We start from the raw sequence: 22,022 nt of genomic DNA, 5'->3' as shown, positions 1-22,022 counted from the left end.
AATTTCTCATTCAACAAATACGACACAGCAAACACACAGCCTAGAGCAGTGAATCCCAACTGAATTTACAGAGTACCCCTAAAGTACCATCTCATGCAATTTCAACAGTAAGCCTATGGTCTCATGATTCACCTCCAGTACCCCTGTGGATCTGCCAAATTGGGAACCATCGACTTACAGAGTAACAAACGTCTTTCTTTGTCCCACACACAATAATTTGCTCTCAAGTCATAGCTCTTGTCTTACCATTTCCACCACATTTTCTTACACTTGCTGTTCATACCATCTGCTAGAACTAACTAGGAAAAGCAGAACTAAGCTCAGTGTTCAAGGGCAAAAAGAAAGAGGACCAATACACCTTACGCATGCTCATGCATAATAATGCCCGGCTGCTGTCCATCTCAATGTCCATTCCCCTCTACTAATCAGGTCACAAAATTAATCACAATGTAATAATGACTTGATTCAACTTAATTCATGATTTTGAGGTCCTGTCACAGCCTGAGACTGAGCGAGAGATATAAAAGGTACCTTTTCACGACAGCGACCATAATCCAAGATCAACCTCTACCAAGATCAATCATCATCAAATTTGCAGTGCAAAAGTAAGTGACTTTCTACAATATCTATATTTTTATTGATAGTCTTACATTTTATCTTATAAAAAATATTTGCTGGACATGTTTTTGTTATTGAAATATAAATTATGCAACAACAGACTATGGTTAAACAAACCTTCTCATCATTATCTTAACAAAAGATTTTAAAATGGAAATGTTATTTCTCAGTGGCTGTGTCTGGGGCCCCAATGTCTGTCGTCTGTCTGCTGTTTCTGCTGTCTGTCTGCAATGCCTGTTACATCTCCAACTGCCCAATAGGAGGCAAGAGATCAGCTCTAGACCTCCCACCCAGAAAGGTACACAGTCCTTCTCAGCTGTTCCACTTTGTTACTGTCAATTGTATCTATTATTGAGTTAAATTGGTGGTTTATTAACAACAACGTTACTTTCCAATTCGTATTACATTTCCAGTGCATGTCTTGTGGCCCCGGGGACAGGGGCCGCTGCTTTGGCCCAAGTATCTGCTGTGGGGAGGGGATGGGCTGCTATGTGGGCTCCCCAGAGGCAGCTGGTTGTGTGGAGGAGAACTACCTGCCCTCTCCTTGTGAGGCTGGAGGAAAAGTCTGTGGTACAGAGGAGGGACGCTGTGCTGCACAGGGGATCTGTTGTGACTCCGGTAAGACCAAACATGGGTACTACAGTTGTAAACAGCTAGCTAACTTAAAAACAAACAGAAGCAATTCAAAATGTTCTGGTTCTTTAAGAAGCTAAACTTATGTTTGTTATTATATATTTGATTATATCTTTTCATGTGACAACACTGAAGAAATGACACTTTGCTACAATGTAAAGTAGTGAGTGTTCAGCTTGTATGACAGTGTAAATTTGCTGTCCCCTAAAAATTACTCAACACACAGCCATCAATGTCCAAACCGCTGGCAACAACAATAATCAAATATTTGCAAAAATGTGAGGGGTGTATTCACTTTTGTGAGGTATTGTATACACACACACACACACACACACACACACACACACACACACACACACACACACACACACACACACACACACACACACACACACACACACACACACACACACACACACACACACAGATGTTTGGACACTTATTAAGGGCCTTTCTTTAGTTTGACTATTTCCCACATTGTAGAATAATAGTCAAGTGATAAAAACTGAAATAACACATATGGAATCATGTAGCAATCAAAAAAACAGATCAAAATACACTTCATATTGAAGATTCTTTAAAGTAGCCACCCACTGCCTTGATGACATCTTTGCACACTCTTGGCATTCACTCAACCTTCACAAGGGGTAGTCAGCTGGAATCTATTTCAGTTAACAGGTGTGCCTTGTTAAAAGTTCATCTGTGGAAATTAATTTCTTCTTAATGTGTTTGAGCCAAGCAGTTGTGTTGTGAGAAGGTAGGGTTGATACAGAATACCATCATTATGCCTGTACTGTAGTAGCCTGTATTATGACAAGAACAGAACAAATAAGCAAAGAGAATCGACAGTCCATCATTACTTTAAGATATAAGGTCAGTCTATCTGGAAGTGCAGTTGCAAAAACGATCAAGCGCTATTTTAAAACTGGCTCTCAGGAGCACAGTCACAGCCACAGCAGAACCAGAATCATTCTGTTTTATAGTTTGAAAATGTATGCACTTTAAGTAGCTCTATATGAGAACATCTTTTAAATGACTTAATTTTGACTATAAAGATTTCATATTGCAGTTTACTGTCATGTGAACAACTGTATATTTGTACCTTTTTTCTTTTAGACGGTTGTAGCATTGACGAATCCTGTTTTGAGGAGGATGAAGCAGATTACATAAGCCAATCAGAGAGAAGCAGCCATGGCCATGATCTGCTAATGAAACTTCTGCACATGATTAGCCACACCGCTCCTCACAGAAACCACCAATAAAACTGCCTTTACAGTTCTCAGGGACAGTCATGCAGTGAAGGACAGTGTCCAAAAACCTGTAACATCTTTCAATGACAGAGGAATAACTATACATATATTTTGTAAAGTAGATAGAGATGTAAAAGATGAGTTTTTGATTGAGACTGCATGTACAATGGCTTGTGCTCTGAGACAAATAAAGCGTATTGTCCAAAAATGTGTCTGGTTTGTCAATGTTGCAATCACAAACACTAAACCTTAGCAAGAAAAGTTGCATAAAGACGCAAACATTATGGATACGCTGTTGTATGTGTACTACCTTATGATGCATGAAATAAGCTGAGTCATCCAACCTCTGATGTAATTGAGACACCAAAGTCCCACAGCCAGTTGAGAGTCCAACAGGTCAGGAGGGCTTGCTGTAAAAGGTCTTATCAAAAAAAGAACAATACAAAGCATGGATAAGAAAGTACACACTTAAACAAAAAAAAACTAAAAAACATTTTATTAACCAACTCATTCAAGTGTGTCAGAAACCCATGTGATCATGTTTTATTAGCAACGTTTTTGAGGCGATAAACTACAGTAAATGAGATTATTGTGTGTGGAAACAATAATGAACAATATTAGAAGATATTTACAAACATCTAGAGTTGTGAGTTATTCAAGAGATTTTACCAATCCAATATTTAGAAATATAGTCTGTACAGCCTCAAATACAGACTAAAATGTGTATTATTTAGACAGACAATCTGAAGGCAGGGCAAGTTTATTTGTAAAGCACATATCATATACAGGGCAATTCAAAGTGCTTAAGATCAGAAAAAACAAACAACAGGCATACTACAAATTTTGCATGAACTGAATTCTGATTAAGTGTTCCAAAAAACAATGTCCTTATACTGTGACAAAATACATCATTAGATCATATAAAAACTTAAGTAAAACAATTTTAGGACATATTACTGGTATTATCAGTAATGGATTGATCCTCAATTTTATGAAATGTCAAAGCAATCTTATTTGTCAATAATTGCTAGTTGTTTCAGAAATCCATCCCAAATGCCTAACAGTTCCATCTGAATTATTCCAGCACATTCATACACCCAATGTCTTAAAAAACTAGTCAACTAGTTTTACTCATGTTCATAGTAGGACAGTCCATGTTGTCTGGCAGAGCCTATAGCCTGGATGCATTGCTTCAGTCTGCCCTCCCAGTCCTTCTCCCAGTTCTCGCTTCGATCCAGAGCCACGTAACGAGTTTGCTTCTTGTCAAGGGCCAGCACTTTCTCAGGAAGGTCAAGGGTTAGCCCTGCCTTCTGCACCGCAGCCTGGAACTTGGAAGGAGAGGCTGTTGCTAGGCAACACCTGGAGAAGGAGAATAAGGGTAACATTTAATGTTTTTTATGTTTTATTAATTTAGCAGATGCTCTTATCCAGAGCAACTTATAGTTTGTGCATTCATCTTATGATTCTTAGCTGGGACAACCACTCAGTAGTAATAAGTACACCTCACTCAATGAAGTAGCTATCAATGTTAGGTTTAGAGTGAAGAGAAAAAAATCACAATTGGGATTCGATGTGGAATCATTTTTGATACTCTTTAAAAAGATAGACACTGTGAAAAGTCATTAGCTGAGCTAACTACACTTTTTATTGGACCTGTTACCACAATTCACTTGAGTTACTCACCTAATTCAGTGATCATAATTAAAGTAATAAAGTGACATCACTTTTTAACATTAATTATTACAGCATTTAAAAGTACATTATTTTGTTTTTAATGGTCTATAATATTCCTTGTAGACAACAGAAATATAGGATCCAGCCTACCCTCATTAGCTGTTTCATTATTAGTTCATAGTAATTATGTTATTTGTTTCATTTGAAAGTCTGTCACTTTAACCCACCGTATCAGGCATTATCTTACAAACAAAATACCCACAGGGTAACAAGGCACCATTAAGCTTAACTTAATAATAACACATTACTAAAACGCAGAAGAATCAAGTGTATTCGACTCAAATATCACCAGGTCTGAATACTAAGTAAAGACAAAATATCAAGTAATAATAGCTGATTTAATACATTTTAGATAAACCTAAATATATTAAATAATAAATAACTTTTAACAACATATTAACTCATTGGTAGAACTCAAATATTATATTCACTCAATAACCTGATATTTGTTAACAGTACTCAAAACAAAAAGTGATAAAGAATTTTATTGAAATATTATATAGTATCCCTTTTCTAATTTGAGTTCTACTGACCTTTGTATATGTTTGAAAAGTACCTAGTACCTACTCAATAAATTTAAAGAGTTAGCCAGTTGTTTTAACAGTGTAGGGTTTCAGATGTTTTGGAAAATGAGCCGGGACTCTGCTGTTTTTCTGCTGGGACTCATACAGGAAACTGATCATAGGTGTACAAAATAAACAGTCCAGGAATGTAAAAGTGTATTGGAAACAATACTAAATTGAGTGTACGTCTTGACAAGCAGGTGTTTGTGTGACTGTTACCTGTTGACCCCCGCAGTGGGGGAACAGTGATAGTGATGCCAAACAGCCACGGCAGTGTGGGGACACAGTAGATATTGGTTCTCCTTCCAGCATCTCTGCATGGTCTCCACTATCTCCTGATCTCCTACTGCCCCTGATGTTAGGGCTTGGGACAGCTGAAGAAACAGAGCAGAGGGAAAGAGTGATGGGGCAAAGGGCCAAAGATAAGCATATCTTATCTTTTGTGATATGAGAGGGAACATTAAGAAACAACCAATCATCCTGGCCACTTAGAATGACAATCATGGCCTTTAACCTGTTTGTGGAGAGCTTTAGGCAGCGTGTGTCGATGCAAGTTTTGAAACTCCTCCATCATTCTCTTCACTAGGCCTCCATCTCTACCAGACAGAAGCCAGAAAACACGCTCCATGTTATAGGGGTCCTGGCGGTGGGGAGAACAGTGTTAGCTGAAGTACGCACGCACGCACACACAGAGAGGGGCAAGCAAACACAAATAGCACCTGAATGTCTATAGCTGGGGCTAAGGTCTGCGTGACATTAGTTGCCATGGAGAAGTCGCCGCTCTTCACCGTCCTGGGCACTATATCATTAGCGTTCGTCATAGCAACTAGACACAGCGGTATCCCCATCTGCTTCACAATGCAGCCAGCTAAAAAAGGGGACAGAGAGACAGACAAATAATGAAGAGAGGACAGATTAAGGAACCAGGCAAGCCTAGAGCTACTCGTTTGCAGAGTGTCAGTATAGCGTTTCAACATTAGATCATTTTGTCACACATTAACAACACACCAAATTTGAATGTTTCACTAGATACAATTAAGCATTGTGTTAAACTGACTAATGTTTCTTATTATGTTTACCTCCACCACAAATAGCATCTATGAAGTTTATGGCTTTTGCCACTGGTCGTTTTAACAGTTTATTAGCCAGTAATAGCTACTTCATTTCATGGCACAACGTTTGTTTTTCTTTCATTTGTGAATTACATTGATACAAGGACTACAATATAGGTGACGATAACTGAAATTTTTCATCTAGTGACAATTATAGAAACCCCTACTCTTTTAATGTTCAAGGGTTTGGGATCTAGCCGATATTATCTGAAAAATCATGCATGGATGTGTACTTTGAAAATCCATCAGAAATAATTACAATATAACCACAAAAGTTTCATTTTAGGCTGACTATAACATATCTCCTGAAGGTTGTAGCCAGCGAAGATTTTGTCTATCCTGAACAAATCCTAATGCATTAATAGTTTTGACTGTTACGAGCCTCGAACGCTGGTCGTGTTGCTTGGCAGTCCGCGTCTTTAACCACTACGCTATTTAACAAGGGGTGGTCAGTCTGTCAGTCACTCACTAAGAGACATTCACTGTTCTTGGCTCCGCTTACGCAGTCTGGCAAAAACACATGGGCTGTGTTCCAACACTCTTAAACAGTTTCGTATCCCCTGATTTTGAACACAAAGGTATAAACAAGGAATGTGATCTAAAAAGTACTGCAGAAATGTTAAGGTTTCTGATCTAACAAATCAATCGAAAAAGGGGCACAAACGGGAAAAACATAGTTGAAACACTGTGGTGTGATAATACCTCACCGGCGATATTCCCAGCCCCTCCTGTGGGAACTATTATCTCCAGGACGGGCAGGGGCGCCGCTATCTCTGCCTCCTCCAGCCCGCTCACATGCAGGTAGGCATAAATAAAGTGCGCCAATTGAACCATGACGCGAGACCAGTTGACTGAGTTGAGACTCATCAGCCTATGGCGTTTTACGAGCTCCTGGTCGGAAAACAGTCGACGGATCGGCACATCGACGTCATCAGAACTGCCGTCTGCTATGGGGAGAAAGATGAACGTAGTGTTAACCTGTGAGCACAACGTGTAAGGTTAGAGAAATAGTATTAAGGAAGCAATCTCCTAAATTGCTATAAAAGGAGGGACAAGGAGATGAAACCAGTTTGGAAGATGGCCCCTCACAACATCTGACCATCTCTCTAACCTGCAAACACATGGATATTGTCCTCCAGGCATGTGGTCATCTGTTTCTCCTGCACGGGGGTTATACGGCCTCGGGGGTACACCACCACCAGGTCCAGCCCACTGAGGCCTTTCGCACTCTGAATGGCAGAACCACCCGTGTCCCCGGATGTGCCTGCGAAGCATCGAAGAGCGGAAACAGCAGGAGGACAGTATTTATAAATGCATAAGATTCAATATACAGTGGGGAGAATCAGTATTTTGCAGTTTTCCCCCACTTACAAAGCATGTAGAAGACATTAATTTTATCATAGGTACTCTTCAACTGTGAGTGATGGAATCTAAAACAAAAATCCAGAAAATCACATGGTATGAGTTTTAAGTAATTAATTAGAATTTTATTGCATGACATAAGTATTTGATACATCAGAAAAGCAGAACTTAATATTTGGTACAGACACCTTTTTTGCAGTTACAGAGATCATACGTTTCCTGTAGTTCTTGACCAGGTTGGCACACACTGCAGCAGGGATTTTGGCCCACTGCTCCATATAGACCTTTTCCAGATCCTTCAGGTTTCGTGGCTGTCACTGGGCAATATGGACTTTCAGCTCCCTCCAATGATTTTCTATTGGTTTCAGGTCTGGAGACTGGCTAGGCCACTCCAGGACTTTGAGATGCTTCTTACGGAGCCACTCCTTAGTTGCCCTGGTTGTGTGTTTTGGGTCGTTGTCATGCTGAAAACCCAGTCACGACCCATCTTTAATGCTCTTATTGAGAGAAGGAGGTTGTTGGCCAAGATCTCGCAATACATGGCCCCATCCATCCTCCCCTCAATACGGTGCAGTCGTTCTCTCCCCTTTGCAGAAAAGCATCCCCAAAGAATGATGTTTCCACCTCCATGCTTCACAGTTGGGATGGTGTTCTTGGGGTTGTACTCATCCTTCTTCTTCCTCCAAACACGGCAAGTGGAGTTTCGAACAAAAAGCTCTATTTTTGTCTCATCAGACCACATGACCTTCTCCCATTCCTCCTCTGGATCATCCAGATGGTCATTGGCAAACTTCAGACGGGCCTGGACATGCACTGGCTTGAGCAGGGGGACATTGCGTGCGCTGCAGGATTTTAATCCATGACGGCGTAGTGTGTTACTAATGGTTTTCTTTGAGATTGTGGTCCCAGCTCTCTTCAAGTCATTGACCAGGTCTGCCGTGTAGTTCTGGGCTGATCCCTCACCTTCCTTATGATCACCCATAAGTGAGATCTTGCATGGAGCCCCAAACCGAGGGAGATTGACCTTCATCTTGAACTTCTTCCATTTTCTAATAAATGCACCAACAGTGCCTTCTCACCAAGCTGCTTGCCTATTGTCCTGTAGCCCATCCCAGCCTTGTGCAGGTCTACAGTTTTATCCCTGATGTCCTTACACAGCCCTCTGGTCTTGGCCATTGTGGAGAGGTTGGAGTGTGTGGACAGGTGTCTTTTATACAGGTAACGAGTTCAAACAGGTGCAGTTAATACAGGTAATGAGTGGAGAACAGGAGGGCTTCTTAAAGAAAAACGAACAGGTCTGTGAGAGTCAGAATTCTTACTGGTTGGTAGGTGATCAAATACTTATGTCATGCAATAAAATGCTAATTAATTATTTAAAAATCATACAATGTGATTTTTAGGATTTTTGTTTTAGATTTAGTCTCTCACAGTTGAAGTGTACCTATGATAAAATGTACAGACCTCTACATACTTTGTAAGTAGGTAAACCTGCAAAATCGGCAGTGTATCAAATACTTGTTCTCCCCGCTGTACAAGAACATGTAAAAACATCCAACAATGCCCAAAACGTCTTACTAAAAACATCCAATAATGCCCTAAACCTCTACTAAACAGGTAAAAACTTCCAATAACACCCTAAATCTCTACTAAACAGGTAAAAACCTTCAATAACGCCCAAAGTGCTTCCCACTTTATACCTACGACTACAATGGCACGCAGGCTGTCTTTGTGCAGGAAGTAGTTGAGGAAGTGCACAGTGCAGGTCATGGCAAGGTCCTTGAAGGCCATGGTCTTTCCATGGAAGAGCTCCAACACATTCAGCCCCTGCTTCAGCTTGGCCAGACTCACTGCCCCCGGCACTGAGAACCCAGACAGGGCTGTGTTCACCAAGTCTGGGGGAAGGGAGAGAGAAAAGGGATGGAGGAGATGGGATGGAAGAAAGTGAGGAGTGAGAGAGAGAGGGAAAGGGAGAATGCCAGAGGAAGGAAACAAAAGAGAGAGTGAGATGAATATGTTAAGGACAGGAACAGAGAGCGTTGCTTAATAGGCCTATACATCCAGATGGGCCAACCCTCATTACATTAACCCTAACTACACCACACATTCTCAAACCATCTGACAATTCAACATTTCACCCAACCACCCAATTCCTTCCAGGACTCACCCTCCAAGTCTGCTAAAGGGATCACCTCTGTAGGAATGAACACGGAGCACACTGATATCACCAGCTGGGGATAGGACAGGGACCTCCAGGACCTCAGTGTGTCAGGGGTGAGGGTAGGGAGGGTCTCAGGCATGAACATCCCCCCATCGGGAGCATAGCCGGAGAACAGCACCTCCTGAAAACCCCAACCCTGGACTCCACCACGGGTGCTGCAGTACCACATTACTAACACTGACAGTGGTCAACATAGAAACATGACAGGCAAATTACCAGTGCAGCTATGAACCGTTAGAATGGTTACGTCAATATGATAGTAATTTGAAATAACAATGGACAATAAGGTGGTTAGGGCAACTAAGGGAAGATATTACTCTGTACAAATGGTTCAAGGCCACAGTCACTGGATTGCATTTGTGGTGTTACAATGTGAGATTGAAAAAATGTATTGTCCTTTTAAGGGACGGGTCTCCACAAAATGTTCACTGATTCAACTACAAAAAAGAAGGAACTTATTTGGAAATCAGAGATCTAGTATCCCTTTAAGTATGGCTAAGCGCTTGTTTACATTACCAAAGAGAATAATAACTTAGATTCTTAGTTTGAATAATCATTTCCATAGAGTTTGAATTTACACTTCACGTTTGAGAAGTAACACGCAGTATTGTGGCTGTCAGTTGCAGACAAAATAAAGTGATGTGATATGCATGTGCACTGCAAAAAATGGGTTATGGTCAATTACAATTGTGTCTGATTAATTTAAAAGATAAGAATTCGTTTTTGGAAATATATGTTATATGGGGGGGGGGGGGGACGACGACTAATGGGTACAAGAATGTGGGCCTGGAAAAAGCAAACTAGTGGGAAAATAATGGAATGTTTTAAGTAACTTTTTGAAATATAATTTTTATCCACCAAATATTTCAGTGCCTGAGATATTGCCCATTCCATTTTTCTTGCCAGTCCATCTATCAGTTTGCACTGACTTGTAATCTCTTCATACTCCTTTAGACACTCGCAGTTCCTTCCTTCCCACCCTAAACCACCCTTGACAAGCTAGTACTATTCCTGTTTCGTCCGGTAAGGAAAGACGAGGAGACAAGCTGTGTTATTGATTAAATTCAGTATTGTAAACGTTAGATATCAAACCATACCATCTAATAGAAATACAACGGGAATAACCGGAGTTTGTTAGCTGAGATTTTAAAGTGCACTCCAGTCACATGATTAGGCTACACCATTAAAAGTAGGTCTACCAATCTAAACACACAGTTCATAAAATAGAGCAGGGTCTATCTGTGGCCGTCGGCAGGGAAGATTCGCCCTGGGAACCTCCCCCAATATAGAACAATCTCGCCCTCTTCCAAATGGTTCCTCAAAGCTTGCGGCGCATGGTTTCTTTTTCGTTCTGCACGGACTTGTTTATTACCTTGAAGATGAAAAACGATGTCTATATCTAACGATTTTATAGCGTCTAAATAGTGAAAATCCCATTATGTTATGATTTTTTTTTTTACATGGATATGGATAGAGGGCGATTTGATTAAATATGTTTAAAAAAATAATTTGTAATAAACGGAGTGATCAGTGAAGGAATTCAAACTGAATGAGATCTGGCTTTCTTAGCAGCAAAAGCGTTTTCTTTTTTCCCGTGACCGTGCACAGTCAATATGAAGGAAAGTCGTTCTGCTTTTATAGTTTGTAAACATTTCTCTTTACTTTTTGGAGTCGGTAATATAGGAAAGGTGCACGGTCACGGGAAGTGTGAGATTAAAACTCTTACTGTAATAAAGACGTTGGAGTACAAGGAGAGACATATAATAACAGACACAAATGCAGCAATTAATAAAAAATCGCATACTAAAAATAGAAAATAGATAGGGGTGTGATGGTACATGCGTATCTGCACCGTACCGTTTGGTATAGGTGCAGATACACAAGAAATGTTCGCTACTGCAGAGTTGTGGGCAATCCCGATGACGTGCTTACTGTAAAAGCTGTAATCCAGACTGAGGGAGTCATCCGATCACACAAAATGCGTCTCAGACTATGAGATCGGTACACAATCTGATCACAAAAGCGACTTTTTTTAAAGCAGTCTAAGTTCAGATAGCAGAAGTTACCAAGAAGTCAAAATCTGATATTCCACCGTATTCCACAATAAACTTCTTCTCTCGCTGAGTTGTTTTACAGAGGCGGACGTGACGGACCAAATTTGACATTGAACGTCATTCAAGTGAGCACTAAGCATAATCAAGTTGACTGTTAAATCCCCAAATGCACCTATTTATGTCCGTCTTTAAATTGCCTCTATTGTTTGCACAATTGTCAGAACATCAGGGAATTAATTCATCGTGTATGGTTATGTCACCACCATGTGATCACTTCGTTCGAGCATATAGGCAATTTAATTGACAGAAATAATAATCCCCATAAAAACTTCCGGCAGAACTTGAAAGCGGCTTTAAGTTTATACCATACATTTCTCCATTGGGGGATTTTTAGATCCACTTCAAAAAAAGGTCTGTGTTTCGTGCAGGCTTCCCGCTACATCGTCGTTTTGATTACTATGCTAAATATCTATTAAAAAATGTAACTTTTGTTTGTATGTTAATTCAAGCAAATATGTTGCCAAACGTCACCTTGCCTAGACGATGTTTACACGGTTAGCACCGCTTAGCCGGGTTAACCTAAACGAAACACAGAACCAATTGAAATTAATCTCAAAATCCTTGGGATAAATGGTGAAATGCAGAGAGAACAAATATCACTTTTTGTCGCTTGGTTTTATGGGGATTATGGCGCGTCGACTACTTAGTCATTGTGTTTATTTCTGATAAATTGTTTCTGAGGGTTATTTTAAACGTATATCAGGTCGAAGGGATCAATGAGCCCAACTCGTTACTTAAATGATGCAATTAATGTCACACTTATCATTAATAACAAAGTACTAGCATTACATTTAAAAGGAAAAATCCCTCCAGTCATTTTTGAATAAACCTCAGTAGCCATTAAACAATTGGCCATACAAGGTGTAGCCTAATATCATTTGTTATGCTGGGATTCATGTGGTAAGTTGTCTGCAATTAACTACATTTGTGCAATTAGGTACATTTGACATTAATTGGGTTCAACTGCTTTTGAAATGCTAATATTCAACCGTTATGATTTAGCTAGTTAGATACATTTGCACATATATTGAAGTTTGAGTTTAATATATAAAATGGTTCCACTACCTGAAAGGTTGTAGTTTAATCGTCAAATGTTTCTTTCCATGTATAGTTTAGTGGTGAATGCATATGCTTGGGGTATATTTTCAATTTCGTGCTCTTATTTGCTGTCGTTCAAGTGAAATTTGCCACTGAAGGAGCTCAAACGCAGCATATGTCAAATACAATGTAGGCTACCTTCAGACTATGCAAATGTAATGACCTTCGTCCTGAAAAAAATCATACCAACGTTGAACTAAACCAATTATTTTAGCTTTTGTCTATCAGTTGAGGATAACGATTTTTTTTTCTACGATCTGTGACTCACAGGCCAAGTGATATGCCTAATCAGCCCTTGCCTAATCAGCCCTTACCTTATCAGCCCTTACCTTATCAGCCCTTACCTTATCAGCCCTTACCTAATTGCTTTCCAAATTGTTTTGAAACGATCGTTGGCTCGTGGTTGAAGCTGGTTGATTGAAGTATCCGCGACCCCAACTGTGGATAACTAATTTTCGCTCACTCGTTTCTATATGGTCTCACATTCTTCCACGTGGGCCTGTAACGGTTTGTGATCTTGTATCAGTTGGTTAATAATTCCCTTAGTTTAGAATATAAAAGTAGGAGAGTTCTTGTTACTTCTCCTTCTGTCTTTGATTCGCGATGGCATTCGCTGGGAAATATCAACTTGAGTCTCATGAGAATTTTGAACCTTTCATGAAGGCCATTGGTAAGTAAAAGCTTATGGGGTACATGGTATTGTAGACACTATAAAAAGCTCTCTTGTGGAAGTGTGACCAGTGAGCATTTTATTTAGTGGTCAAATATCCAGTTTTTACTGATTGGCTAAGGCTTTTCCATGATTTATTGCACTGGATATCTAGGATGCAGAATGTAATTGGTTTACTTTCCAAATAAACTCTAGTCTTTCCATTTAAGTTCAATGTGGTTTCAGGAATGCCTACCCCAAGAGTCCAGCTGACCTTGCATTTTTCTTTTGTCCACCTATATATTGGATGAAATGGGATCATTTGATGTTCCATTTACTGTTACAGGGTCACCCTATTAAAAAAACATTGAATTAACCAACTATGTAATTTGTGTTCCCTTCATTGGCAAGTTGCAGGATTGATCTTTTCTCCTGAAATGTTTTAGGTCTGTCAGATGAACTGATTCAGAAGGGCAAGGACATCAAGAGTGTGTCTGAGATTGAACAGAATGGAGACCACTTTAAGGTGACTGTGACCACAGGCACAAAGGTTATGGTCAACTCGTTCACAGTTGGCCAGGAGGCAGAGCTAGAGACGATGACTGGAGAGAAGATCAAGGTTAGTCAGTCCCCCAGACATCTGCACACTGGTTACTTTTCTTTTTCTTGAGCAGTATATTAATTGCATGTGCAGTTCTGGATGGACAGATTTGCAAGCATTGGTTCCAGCGCTGCTGTTACATTTGAGTCTGTTTTTTTGGTGCTGGAGCAAATGCATAGGTATTACTGTTTTTGGCATGGTCCCCTTTGAGTGGCACTAAACCTACTTGATAAAGGTTCACTTGGTATTGTCTTGTTTTTTAAACTTGTATGTTTTATGCTCACTCCAACCCTCTCTCAGTCTACAGTAAATCTGGTTGGGAACAAGCTAATAGTCTCTCTGAAGGGCATTGAGTCAGTGACAGAATTCAACGGTGACACAGTCACTGCTGTGAGTATGCGATTAGGACTAGAATTACTTTAAATTGTTAAATGTAATGGCTGTAAATCTTATTGTTCACTCTCTCTTCCCAGACCATGACGCTTGGCCCGATCGTCTACAAGAGGATAAGCAAGCGTATTCAGTGACCTTAACATTTTGAATAAACCAAAAATCTATTTAACTTGTTGACTCTGTTTATTAACTTCATACCTTGCTATGTTACATACTTCATGCCTTACAGCTAGCTGTAAATGAGGCCCCTTGTACTGTAGTTCAAAGGTGTCACTCAATGCTAATGTGTTTTACTGCTTACATTTTACTACAATAGCTGTTAAAGGCAGGTTACACTGGTCAAAGTAAAATGTTGTACGATTGTTTGGCCACAGCCTAGAAACAGCTGACTGTTGAATTACAATGGTACAGAATGAAGTGTTTTACAGAAGGTTACTGCTTATAGGAGAGTGCCTTGACATTGGCCTCTCCACTTAGTGATGCTGTCATTTTCCCCGTGGGCTTGTTCTGCAAGGCAGCTTCTCTCATGCTGTGGTAGTCATTCTCATTCTTCTTGAACATCTTCAGCTCCATCTCCGTCTGCATACGGATTGACTAGGAAACAAAGTGCCAGTGATTTTAAAATGGTACACAAAAGCCAGTGACTGCGGTGTTCTAGCTTGAACATTCCTATTAAATTTACAATAATGTTGCACTCCACTAAACATGGTCATGGTTAAGTTCCTTTACAACTGAAGGTAATACCTCAAGGTCCTGGGTGATGGGATGGGTTGCTCCGTGGGTGATCATCAGGATGGCGTAGGCCTTGCAGATCATGCCATGGCCAACCTCGATGAGCCCTGCGTGCCAGTGGGTCACGCCAGCCCGCATGATGGCCATGCCCAACTGGGCGTTGTTGGGGTGGAACAACTTACTGCTCGGCGCAAAAAGGGATTTTATCAGGAAAGTTATTCAATTCAGTAGAGATGTGATTTTAATGATTAGGACTATGTTGATTTATTTTTATATGGAACATTTGATGTCAGTCACACTCACGTGTATCCCTCCACCATCCTGCGTGCGTATCCTGCAGCCTCCGAGAAGTTATGCTGGTAGGACAGCACTTCACTGGCTACACTCAGCACACGCAGTTTGTACAGGTGTGTATCACCCAACACCGGCTCCTGTTTCTCCAGACACTCCCGGGACAGCTTTACCACCTATGGAGGGAATATTTAAGTGGACTTCATAGAGAGAGATTTATATAGGACTGATAGGGAGGTACTATATTCATCAACGGTAAATGTTATTCCTAAAGCTGTTTTAGTGTTGTGATGGGTTGTGTTTTTACCTCATTAAAGTTGCTTGCAGCGCGAGCCGCCTCAATCTTGGCCAGGCACTCCAAACTGTACTTCTGTACCTCTTTAACCAGCTCATCAGAGGGCTGAGAACATTGTAAACACTTGGTGTAGTACCCTTAGGTAGCATGCACAATGCACATCCCAGTCATTCAATCCCGGCCCTGCTGTATGTATCTGGGTTTTGCCTATCGGATACACTTCAATTAATAGAAATGGCAAATTTCATTTCAATACTTTGATAGTTGAAACAACTTGAAAAACTCTGCCTTTATCATTGATAGTAAAAGTGTCTGGTGACCCTTAAACACTACTGCAGACAACTACAGGAGTGATATGTCCAATAACTCTGAATATGTTGGTTTATTGGGATGTTGCATAATGTGTTTCTGGTCCAGATCCCACAGAGCGACTGTGGAATGAGCTTAATAACCCACAAGTATAAAAATTTACCACTCTAGGCTGCAGACCTCTAATTTAGCTATTTCCTTCCCCATACATGTACATACCGGAAAATACTGATATTTACTAACATACTGTATATCCATCTTGTCATTGACTCATGTCTAAACATGAAAAAGTACTCACTGAATTTATTGCAAATATCAGATGAACCCATAAGTGCCACATGTATTTTGGTTAAGGGTGGGGAATAGCTCTAACGTGAAGCATGGGTAGAGTACAAATATATTAAGAGGGATGGGTAAAATGGAGCTTCACTTAAGCAATTATGGTTAAGTGTTATAGCAAACCTCAGTGATGTGATCAGGTGAGGCAGTTGCACCATTAAAACCTGCATCATCTGGGAAAAGCCCATCTCCATGCTATGGCAGGGACACAGGACCCCAGTGTAGAGAACGGAATAAGTTGACACCAACCCTGTCCTTTAGAAGTTATTGTTTCCCCCACCTTCTTTCCGTCTGTCTCCTTGGCAGCCATCTTTAGATCATCCTTAAAGTGCTCACTGCAGCTTTTGCACATGCAGTCAAAGTGGTACTGGTGCTTTAGGGCACGCTGGCGGTCCGCTGACACATTGAGGAAGTCCACGTAGCTCACTGTCAGCTCCTCGTTCTCTGCAATCTTACCCAGGGCACGCAGCTCAATCCTGGGGGAGCAAGGCAACGTTAACTTTAGGCCTTAAACTGACAGCTGCTCCAAGATCAGCTTGAGAGCATTAAATGTCACTAAAGGACATTGAGCACTAAATGTCAGAAGCTGGTCAATTAAAAAAGTAGTTACAGTAAATAGGTGAGTGTAGCACCAGTGTACAAGTGACCCCTTTCAATTGTATCAATCATTATAAACTTATTTCACTGACAGTTGGCCTGAAACTGCAAACGTCAGTGGCCCTTAGGCAAATACAAACAACTGATTGGATAAACCTGGCCACTTAATATTGAGAATGTTATATGGGTCTTTTGGAGTTCCATGTCTTCTAAGAATGTTGGCTCCAGCATGGAATGGAGTTTACATTTCACTTGAACAACGTTCTAGGTCGTTCTGAGATTTTGCAGTGACATACAAAACACTTCTAAGTAGTCTTAGGCAAACTGACGCAGGCAGTTTAAGAATATATAGTTATCATGTGAGGTTGAAAGTTAAGTTGATGTCTAACGACAGACAAACTTGACACCACAAAGCCCCAAGCAGAATGGCATATCAGTAATTGTTAGCGCTAAACAAACCATGCTGTAATTTTCAGTCATCTTGCTGAATGAGCAAAAAGTCCTGTAGGCTATTGGTAGAGAAGTACAAATAGGGACATCACACTATTCTGCGTTAAGGACACGGTAAGAATGACTTTGTTCTGTTGACGTTATCACCATGGTGTTATCACACAAGGTTGAGGTTTCACAACAGGTGTTAAATAAATCTTTGTTCGGATGCTCAAGGTTCAAAGGCCAGTTAGCTGTTAGCAGCAGACAGACCCACCTCTTCTTAGAGTGTAAGGTGGCGTTCAGAGACGACTGACTGGAAGAAAAGATTGGCAAGAGTTTATATAGCTCTCTTCCTATTCCTTTGTCACTCTCCCTCTTTTGAGGGATACGTACTTGCCATGGTTGAGGATGATGGTGCAGTTGGGCCAGCAGTCATGGTTGACAAGACACAGGTTAGGGAACAGACCCACTCCCACTGCCTGCAGGCCCCGCTGGTCACTCAGAGTAAAACCATTACAGTTGATCTACAGACAGCAAAAAGGGGCAAAAAAGGAGGGAGGTGAAGATGGAATGAGAACAGCAGAAAGAAAGCCAAAGACAGGACAGAGAATGAGAGACAAGCAGACACAATGTCTCAAAGTCCACAGGGTGAAAGGGACATGCTATTCTACGCTCAAAACAGATGAATCACTAATCCTTAATATACTGTGCCAGAGATGGCTACTAAGGGAACTTGGTGACATGTGAGATGCTAAAATGACCAACTCAATGACACGTACTATGCCGAAGATGTGTGAGATGTATTCTGATCCGTGCTTAGTATTGGGACAGTAGTCCAAGAAGTTCTGCACGTTGATCTTGAGCTCCTTCAGGCTGTCGGTGGACATGTCGGCCAAGTGGTCCTGCAGCTGATCCACAGAGATCAGCTGGCTGTCCGACACGATGCCTGTGTCCTTCTGCACACGCCACAGCACACGTGCTGCCAGACTGGAGAGGGATAGGATGCAAATGGTTGACAAAGCTTCGGTGCCATTCTGTTTCTGAACAAGGCCACTTGGCAAGGGAATGAGCCCAGTATTTCTCCAAGCTTTCCCAATCCCACCATTGTCTTGCTTTCTTCCCTCTCGCCCCTTCCTCTGGAACCTACTCACCCCTCGCACCTCTCCCTCCTCCTTACCGAACATTCTCATTGGGAGCCTTTCCTTTGTTCCTGATGGCGGCGCATTCCTGTTTGTGCTCGTCCCAGCATGCAGTCTGGCAGGTGCGGTCACAGTAATGGGCAAACTTACACTGGGCGCAGCGATGAAGGTTGACCTGACGACGAAAGCAGTTGTGACACACCTGCTGTGATAGACTGGAGAAAAGGGAGTTGGACAGGGTTAGAAGTGAATATTTCTTATAGGATTCAAGCCATGACCAGCCCCCTGAAACTCCAGAAAGCCAGACCCTTCTGCACACTCATTCTCTACCTGTTTAATGATGGGGATGTCAGGCCCACAAACGTGATCCTTAGCAATTATTACTAAACACTACATAATGTAGGTTTTGAGGTTCCAATCTGCCCTGGGAACACACAGCCTACACATTGGTTTGTCATCAGGGTTTTTTCAAACTTTTGGACCTGGACCTGGCGCTTTTATGCTATATTTTCTATCCTCATGCCCCAGTCTCTGCCAATGAAAACCTACCCATAACTTGATGCTGCCACCACAAAAGCTTCTTCCAAGCTTTAACTCTGCAGTGCAGAAACATATTCAATCAATATATCCTCTTTGTTTATTTTTTGTTATTTTGAGGGTTGCACTTTATTTTGTGTCTTAACGTCCATCTGTAGGTGCTCTACTATAAAAATACTATGGCATTTCCTTATCCACTGTACAATCTTCTGTAATGCAATGTCTTTGGGGATTAGTGGCTAAGTTGTCACTTATCTATAGCCGGGAGAAGAGCCATCTGTAATTGTTTTGGCTCAATCAAACGTTTTAAATCCATTACTAGGAGGTTAAAGTACAGATTCTGGTTACATAATAAAAATACTAACTTAAAAAATAAAAAGACTTACTATCCACTGCAGTGGATATAAAAAGTCTACAGACCCCTGATAAAATGCCAGGTTCTTGTGATGTAAATGAATGAGACAAAGATAAATCATGTCAGAAATGTTCCACCTTTAATGTGACCTATAATGTGGACAATTTAATAGAAAAACAAACTGAAATCTTTGAATGTAAAATTATTTTACATCACAAGAACCTGGCATTTTAACAGGGGTGTGTAGACATTTTACATCCATTGTATGCTGGGCTGCTTCTCTGGTGGTGCTTTACCAGGCCTGCATTAATCTATCCATTATTCCTTTTTCCAGGACTCTGCTGGCTGTTAAGTACTTTTTAGCAAACTAACCATCCATCCTTTTTTAAAAGCTAACTAACGGATTGCACCGCTCTGTCATCTTAATTGTGAAGACATCTGCGGATGGATGTTAGTTGTTTCTGATCCATGGTTATTTATTTGTGTTTATTAGTGTAAGCATTCTTTGGTCACACACTGTAGAGGTTTTCCTTAGTCTACCAGGCCATGAAATATGATTTCAAATGAAAACTTTAGGTGGTTAAGGTAGCCCATCTCTCATGGGCAGATTCAGCCAATAAAACATGAAGTGAAAACATTTTGTAAGATCATTTCTCCTAGATTTATGGGTGCGCAAATATTGTGCAAATAATTTACATTAGGACTGGAAATGTGTGTTGTCAAAGTGACATGACAAGAAAGATAAATATTCTTAAGCCATTGCTTAACACCTAGAGGACAAGCTATGGACCTTTGCATGACAGTTTATCTCACGGGTGTCTAAAATTGAGTCTTAAAGGAAATTGAATTATCTTGTTAACGCCTGCACTGAATGCTGCTGCTGTCAACTTTAAGAAGGTTTCTGTATGCGAATGGCTGCCAGGGTACAAACACATGTTTGGTGCAGAGTTTTTCTTTTCTAGTTTGGGAAAGCACACACACTCCTCTTTCCAAACAGCTTGATCTTTAACTGCATACCCGATGTGTCTGCTGTTCCTCTGACGCTAGCTAGTTCTTATATGGCCCCACACTGGCCGACAGTAAACAGGCATATCTGTGACCAGCATTCCAGTAGATATAGAGACACAGACCCCTCACAGCCTACCGCAGCATACATATTAACAGTACTAAAACTGCAGGCTAATTGATCCAACTCTGCATTACATGGTGCTATAACAAGACCAATACATAATATTGGAATGTGTTTGTGTCACTTAGTCAAATAGCTCAGTCCAGATCAGTTTTGTACTTATTCCCTGCCCCTTCAGAACAACATGTCAGGATGAAGGGAGGAGGATATTATTGAGTGTGTCTCACATATAGCACCTGGCAGATGTCATTTGTTAGGTGACAATGGGAGCGATTGCAGAGACAGGCTCAGAGCATTCTGAGCATTGTGTTTGTATTCTGTTTGTGCATCATCTATTGTTGGTAGCACCTATTGATCGAGTCATTCCAGTGGAGTTATTTTAGATAATATTTAAAAAGGTAGGGTGTCAGAAGTCTCTGGAAACTGCCAAGGACCACTGCAATAGCTTCAAGGGGAAGCTGGTTTAATTATTTGGGTGCATTTCTAAGTAGTAAAACCCCCAGATGCCTTCAGATAAATGCTGACAATCTGTACTTTAATATCAAAGTAATAGAGCCAAAAGAAGAAATCTTTGCTTACTTTCCCAATCATTTCAGTGAACACTATAGAGTAATGACCACGATGACACTGGCATACATCTAGTATCATTTCCTACCCAGCACCTGAATAATGAAAATGTTCCTGAGATACTAATACTATACATGGCCTCTTTGAAAATCTGACATCTTGTATGAATAGAATTACAAAATCAAATTAAATTTACATTGGGTTGATGAAATAGCTATGTAGGTATCCCTTCTCCATTCAATTAGTCTTTCTTACACATTTCTTTATGTGCGCCACTAAATGACATAATCTTAATGCCACAATTCTCCCTGCATTTGAGCCAACCTGTCGAAGACCACTGCAGCGAAGCTGGGCTCAGTGAACACCACCTCCCCAGCCTTGAGGTCCTTGGTGGTCCTTAGGCCCTTGCCTTTCTCCCCAGCATCAAACAGCTCCACGTTGTCCATTTCCTGGGTCCTTACCAAGTGGAAAGAAAACTGGAATACCTCATTGAAAAAGGGAAAAAGAGAGGGAAAGTGCTGGCCAGGGTGTACTCACTGACTCCCTTAGTCTCCAAAAAACTTTCAGCACCTACCCCTCTCCTTAGCCTGCCCCCTGCCCTCCAAAAATAGACTGGCCTTCCTGAGACTCTGGGACTGTACCACCTCCTGAGGTTAAAGGGTGGATAGGTGGGAGAGTGGAATGCGGGAGTCCGGGGAGGCTTGCCCTAGAAAGGGAGAAGTGTAGGTGCTGTCCCCTTCGGAGAGGTTGGTTCGGGCCTGACCTCATGGGGTATTTTAGTCAGGCAGCTGTGTCTGTCTGTCGGAGTGGAGAGGTAGGAGGCAGCTGACTGGGAAGATACCTGATCAAACATTTCTATATGCTCTCATGTCACTCTCACTCTAACTTATTTCTGCCTTTACCAGTCCTCATGTCATTAGTGTATTCTGTAAAAGTCACATTTTATTATATCCTG

At 41.0% G+C, this 22,022-nt stretch overlaps 4 protein-coding genes across 9 annotated transcripts; 2 read left to right on the top strand and 2 right to left on the bottom strand.

The window, feature by feature from the left end:
• Positions 1 to 446: 446 nt before the first annotated feature.
• Positions 447 to 2,704, top strand: oxt (oxytocin). Its single transcript, XM_010877967.3, has 4 exons — positions 447 to 605; positions 789 to 916; positions 1,032 to 1,236; positions 2,368 to 2,704. Coding segments are annotated over exons 1-4 (480 nt in total). The 5' UTR covers positions 447 to 604; the 3' UTR covers positions 2,514 to 2,704.
• Positions 2,705 to 3,245: 541 nt separating this feature from the next.
• Positions 3,246 to 13,142, bottom strand: thnsl2 (threonine synthase-like 2). Of its 5 annotated transcripts, none has more exons than XM_034297147.1 (10): positions 13,062 to 13,115; positions 11,423 to 13,031; positions 9,437 to 9,667; positions 8,970 to 9,164; positions 7,022 to 7,174; positions 6,618 to 6,857; positions 5,518 to 5,666; positions 5,313 to 5,438; positions 5,018 to 5,172; positions 3,246 to 3,860 (listed from the first exon to the last, which is right to left on the bottom strand). In XM_034297147.1, coding segments are annotated over exons 2-10 (1,482 nt in total). In that variant the 5' UTR covers positions 11,424 to 13,031; positions 13,062 to 13,115; the 3' UTR covers positions 3,246 to 3,628. The 5 variants fall into 5 exon arrangements, with proteins under 5 accessions (XP_034153038.1, XP_034153041.1, XP_034153040.1 ...); XM_034297150.1 differs by having other exon boundaries at positions 11,557 to 13,031; XM_034297149.1 differs by having other exon boundaries at positions 12,670 to 13,031.
• A 64-nt stretch (positions 13,143 to 13,206) lies between these two features.
• On the top strand, positions 13,207 to 14,509 carry fabp1a (fatty acid binding protein 1a, liver). Its single transcript, XM_010877964.5, has 4 exons — positions 13,207 to 13,372; positions 13,798 to 13,970; positions 14,253 to 14,342; positions 14,426 to 14,509. Exons 1-4 carry the CDS (start codon positions 13,306 to 13,308, stop codon positions 14,477 to 14,479), a joined length of 384 nt encoding a protein of 127 aa, XP_010876266.1. The 5' UTR covers positions 13,207 to 13,305; the 3' UTR covers positions 14,480 to 14,509.
• On the bottom strand, positions 14,510 to 21,664 carry smyd1a (SET and MYND domain containing 1a). 2 transcript variants are annotated; one of them, XM_010877965.5, is made up of 10 exons: positions 21,392 to 21,664; positions 18,518 to 18,694; positions 18,120 to 18,327; positions 17,734 to 17,864; positions 17,615 to 17,653; positions 16,592 to 16,787; positions 15,676 to 15,768; positions 15,381 to 15,544; positions 15,090 to 15,258; positions 14,510 to 14,939 (listed from the first exon to the last, which is right to left on the bottom strand). In XM_010877965.5, exons 1-10 carry the CDS (start codon positions 21,511 to 21,513, stop codon positions 14,778 to 14,780), a joined length of 1,461 nt encoding a protein of 486 aa, XP_010876267.2. In that variant the 5' UTR covers positions 21,514 to 21,664; the 3' UTR covers positions 14,510 to 14,777. The 2 variants fall into 2 exon arrangements, with proteins under 2 accessions (XP_010876267.2, XP_019908831.2); XM_020053272.3 differs by lacking the exon at positions 17,615 to 17,653.
• Between the last annotated feature and the right edge of the window lie 358 nt (positions 21,665 to 22,022).

Source organism: Esox lucius, chromosome 14 (genome assembly GCF_011004845.1).
Source record: "Esox lucius isolate fEsoLuc1 chromosome 14, fEsoLuc1.pri, whole genome shotgun sequence".
Taxonomy (NCBI): domain Eukaryota; kingdom Metazoa; phylum Chordata; class Actinopteri; order Esociformes; family Esocidae; genus Esox; species Esox lucius.
Note: the sequence above shows the minus strand (reverse complement) of the source record. Positions and strands in the feature narration are given on the sequence as shown.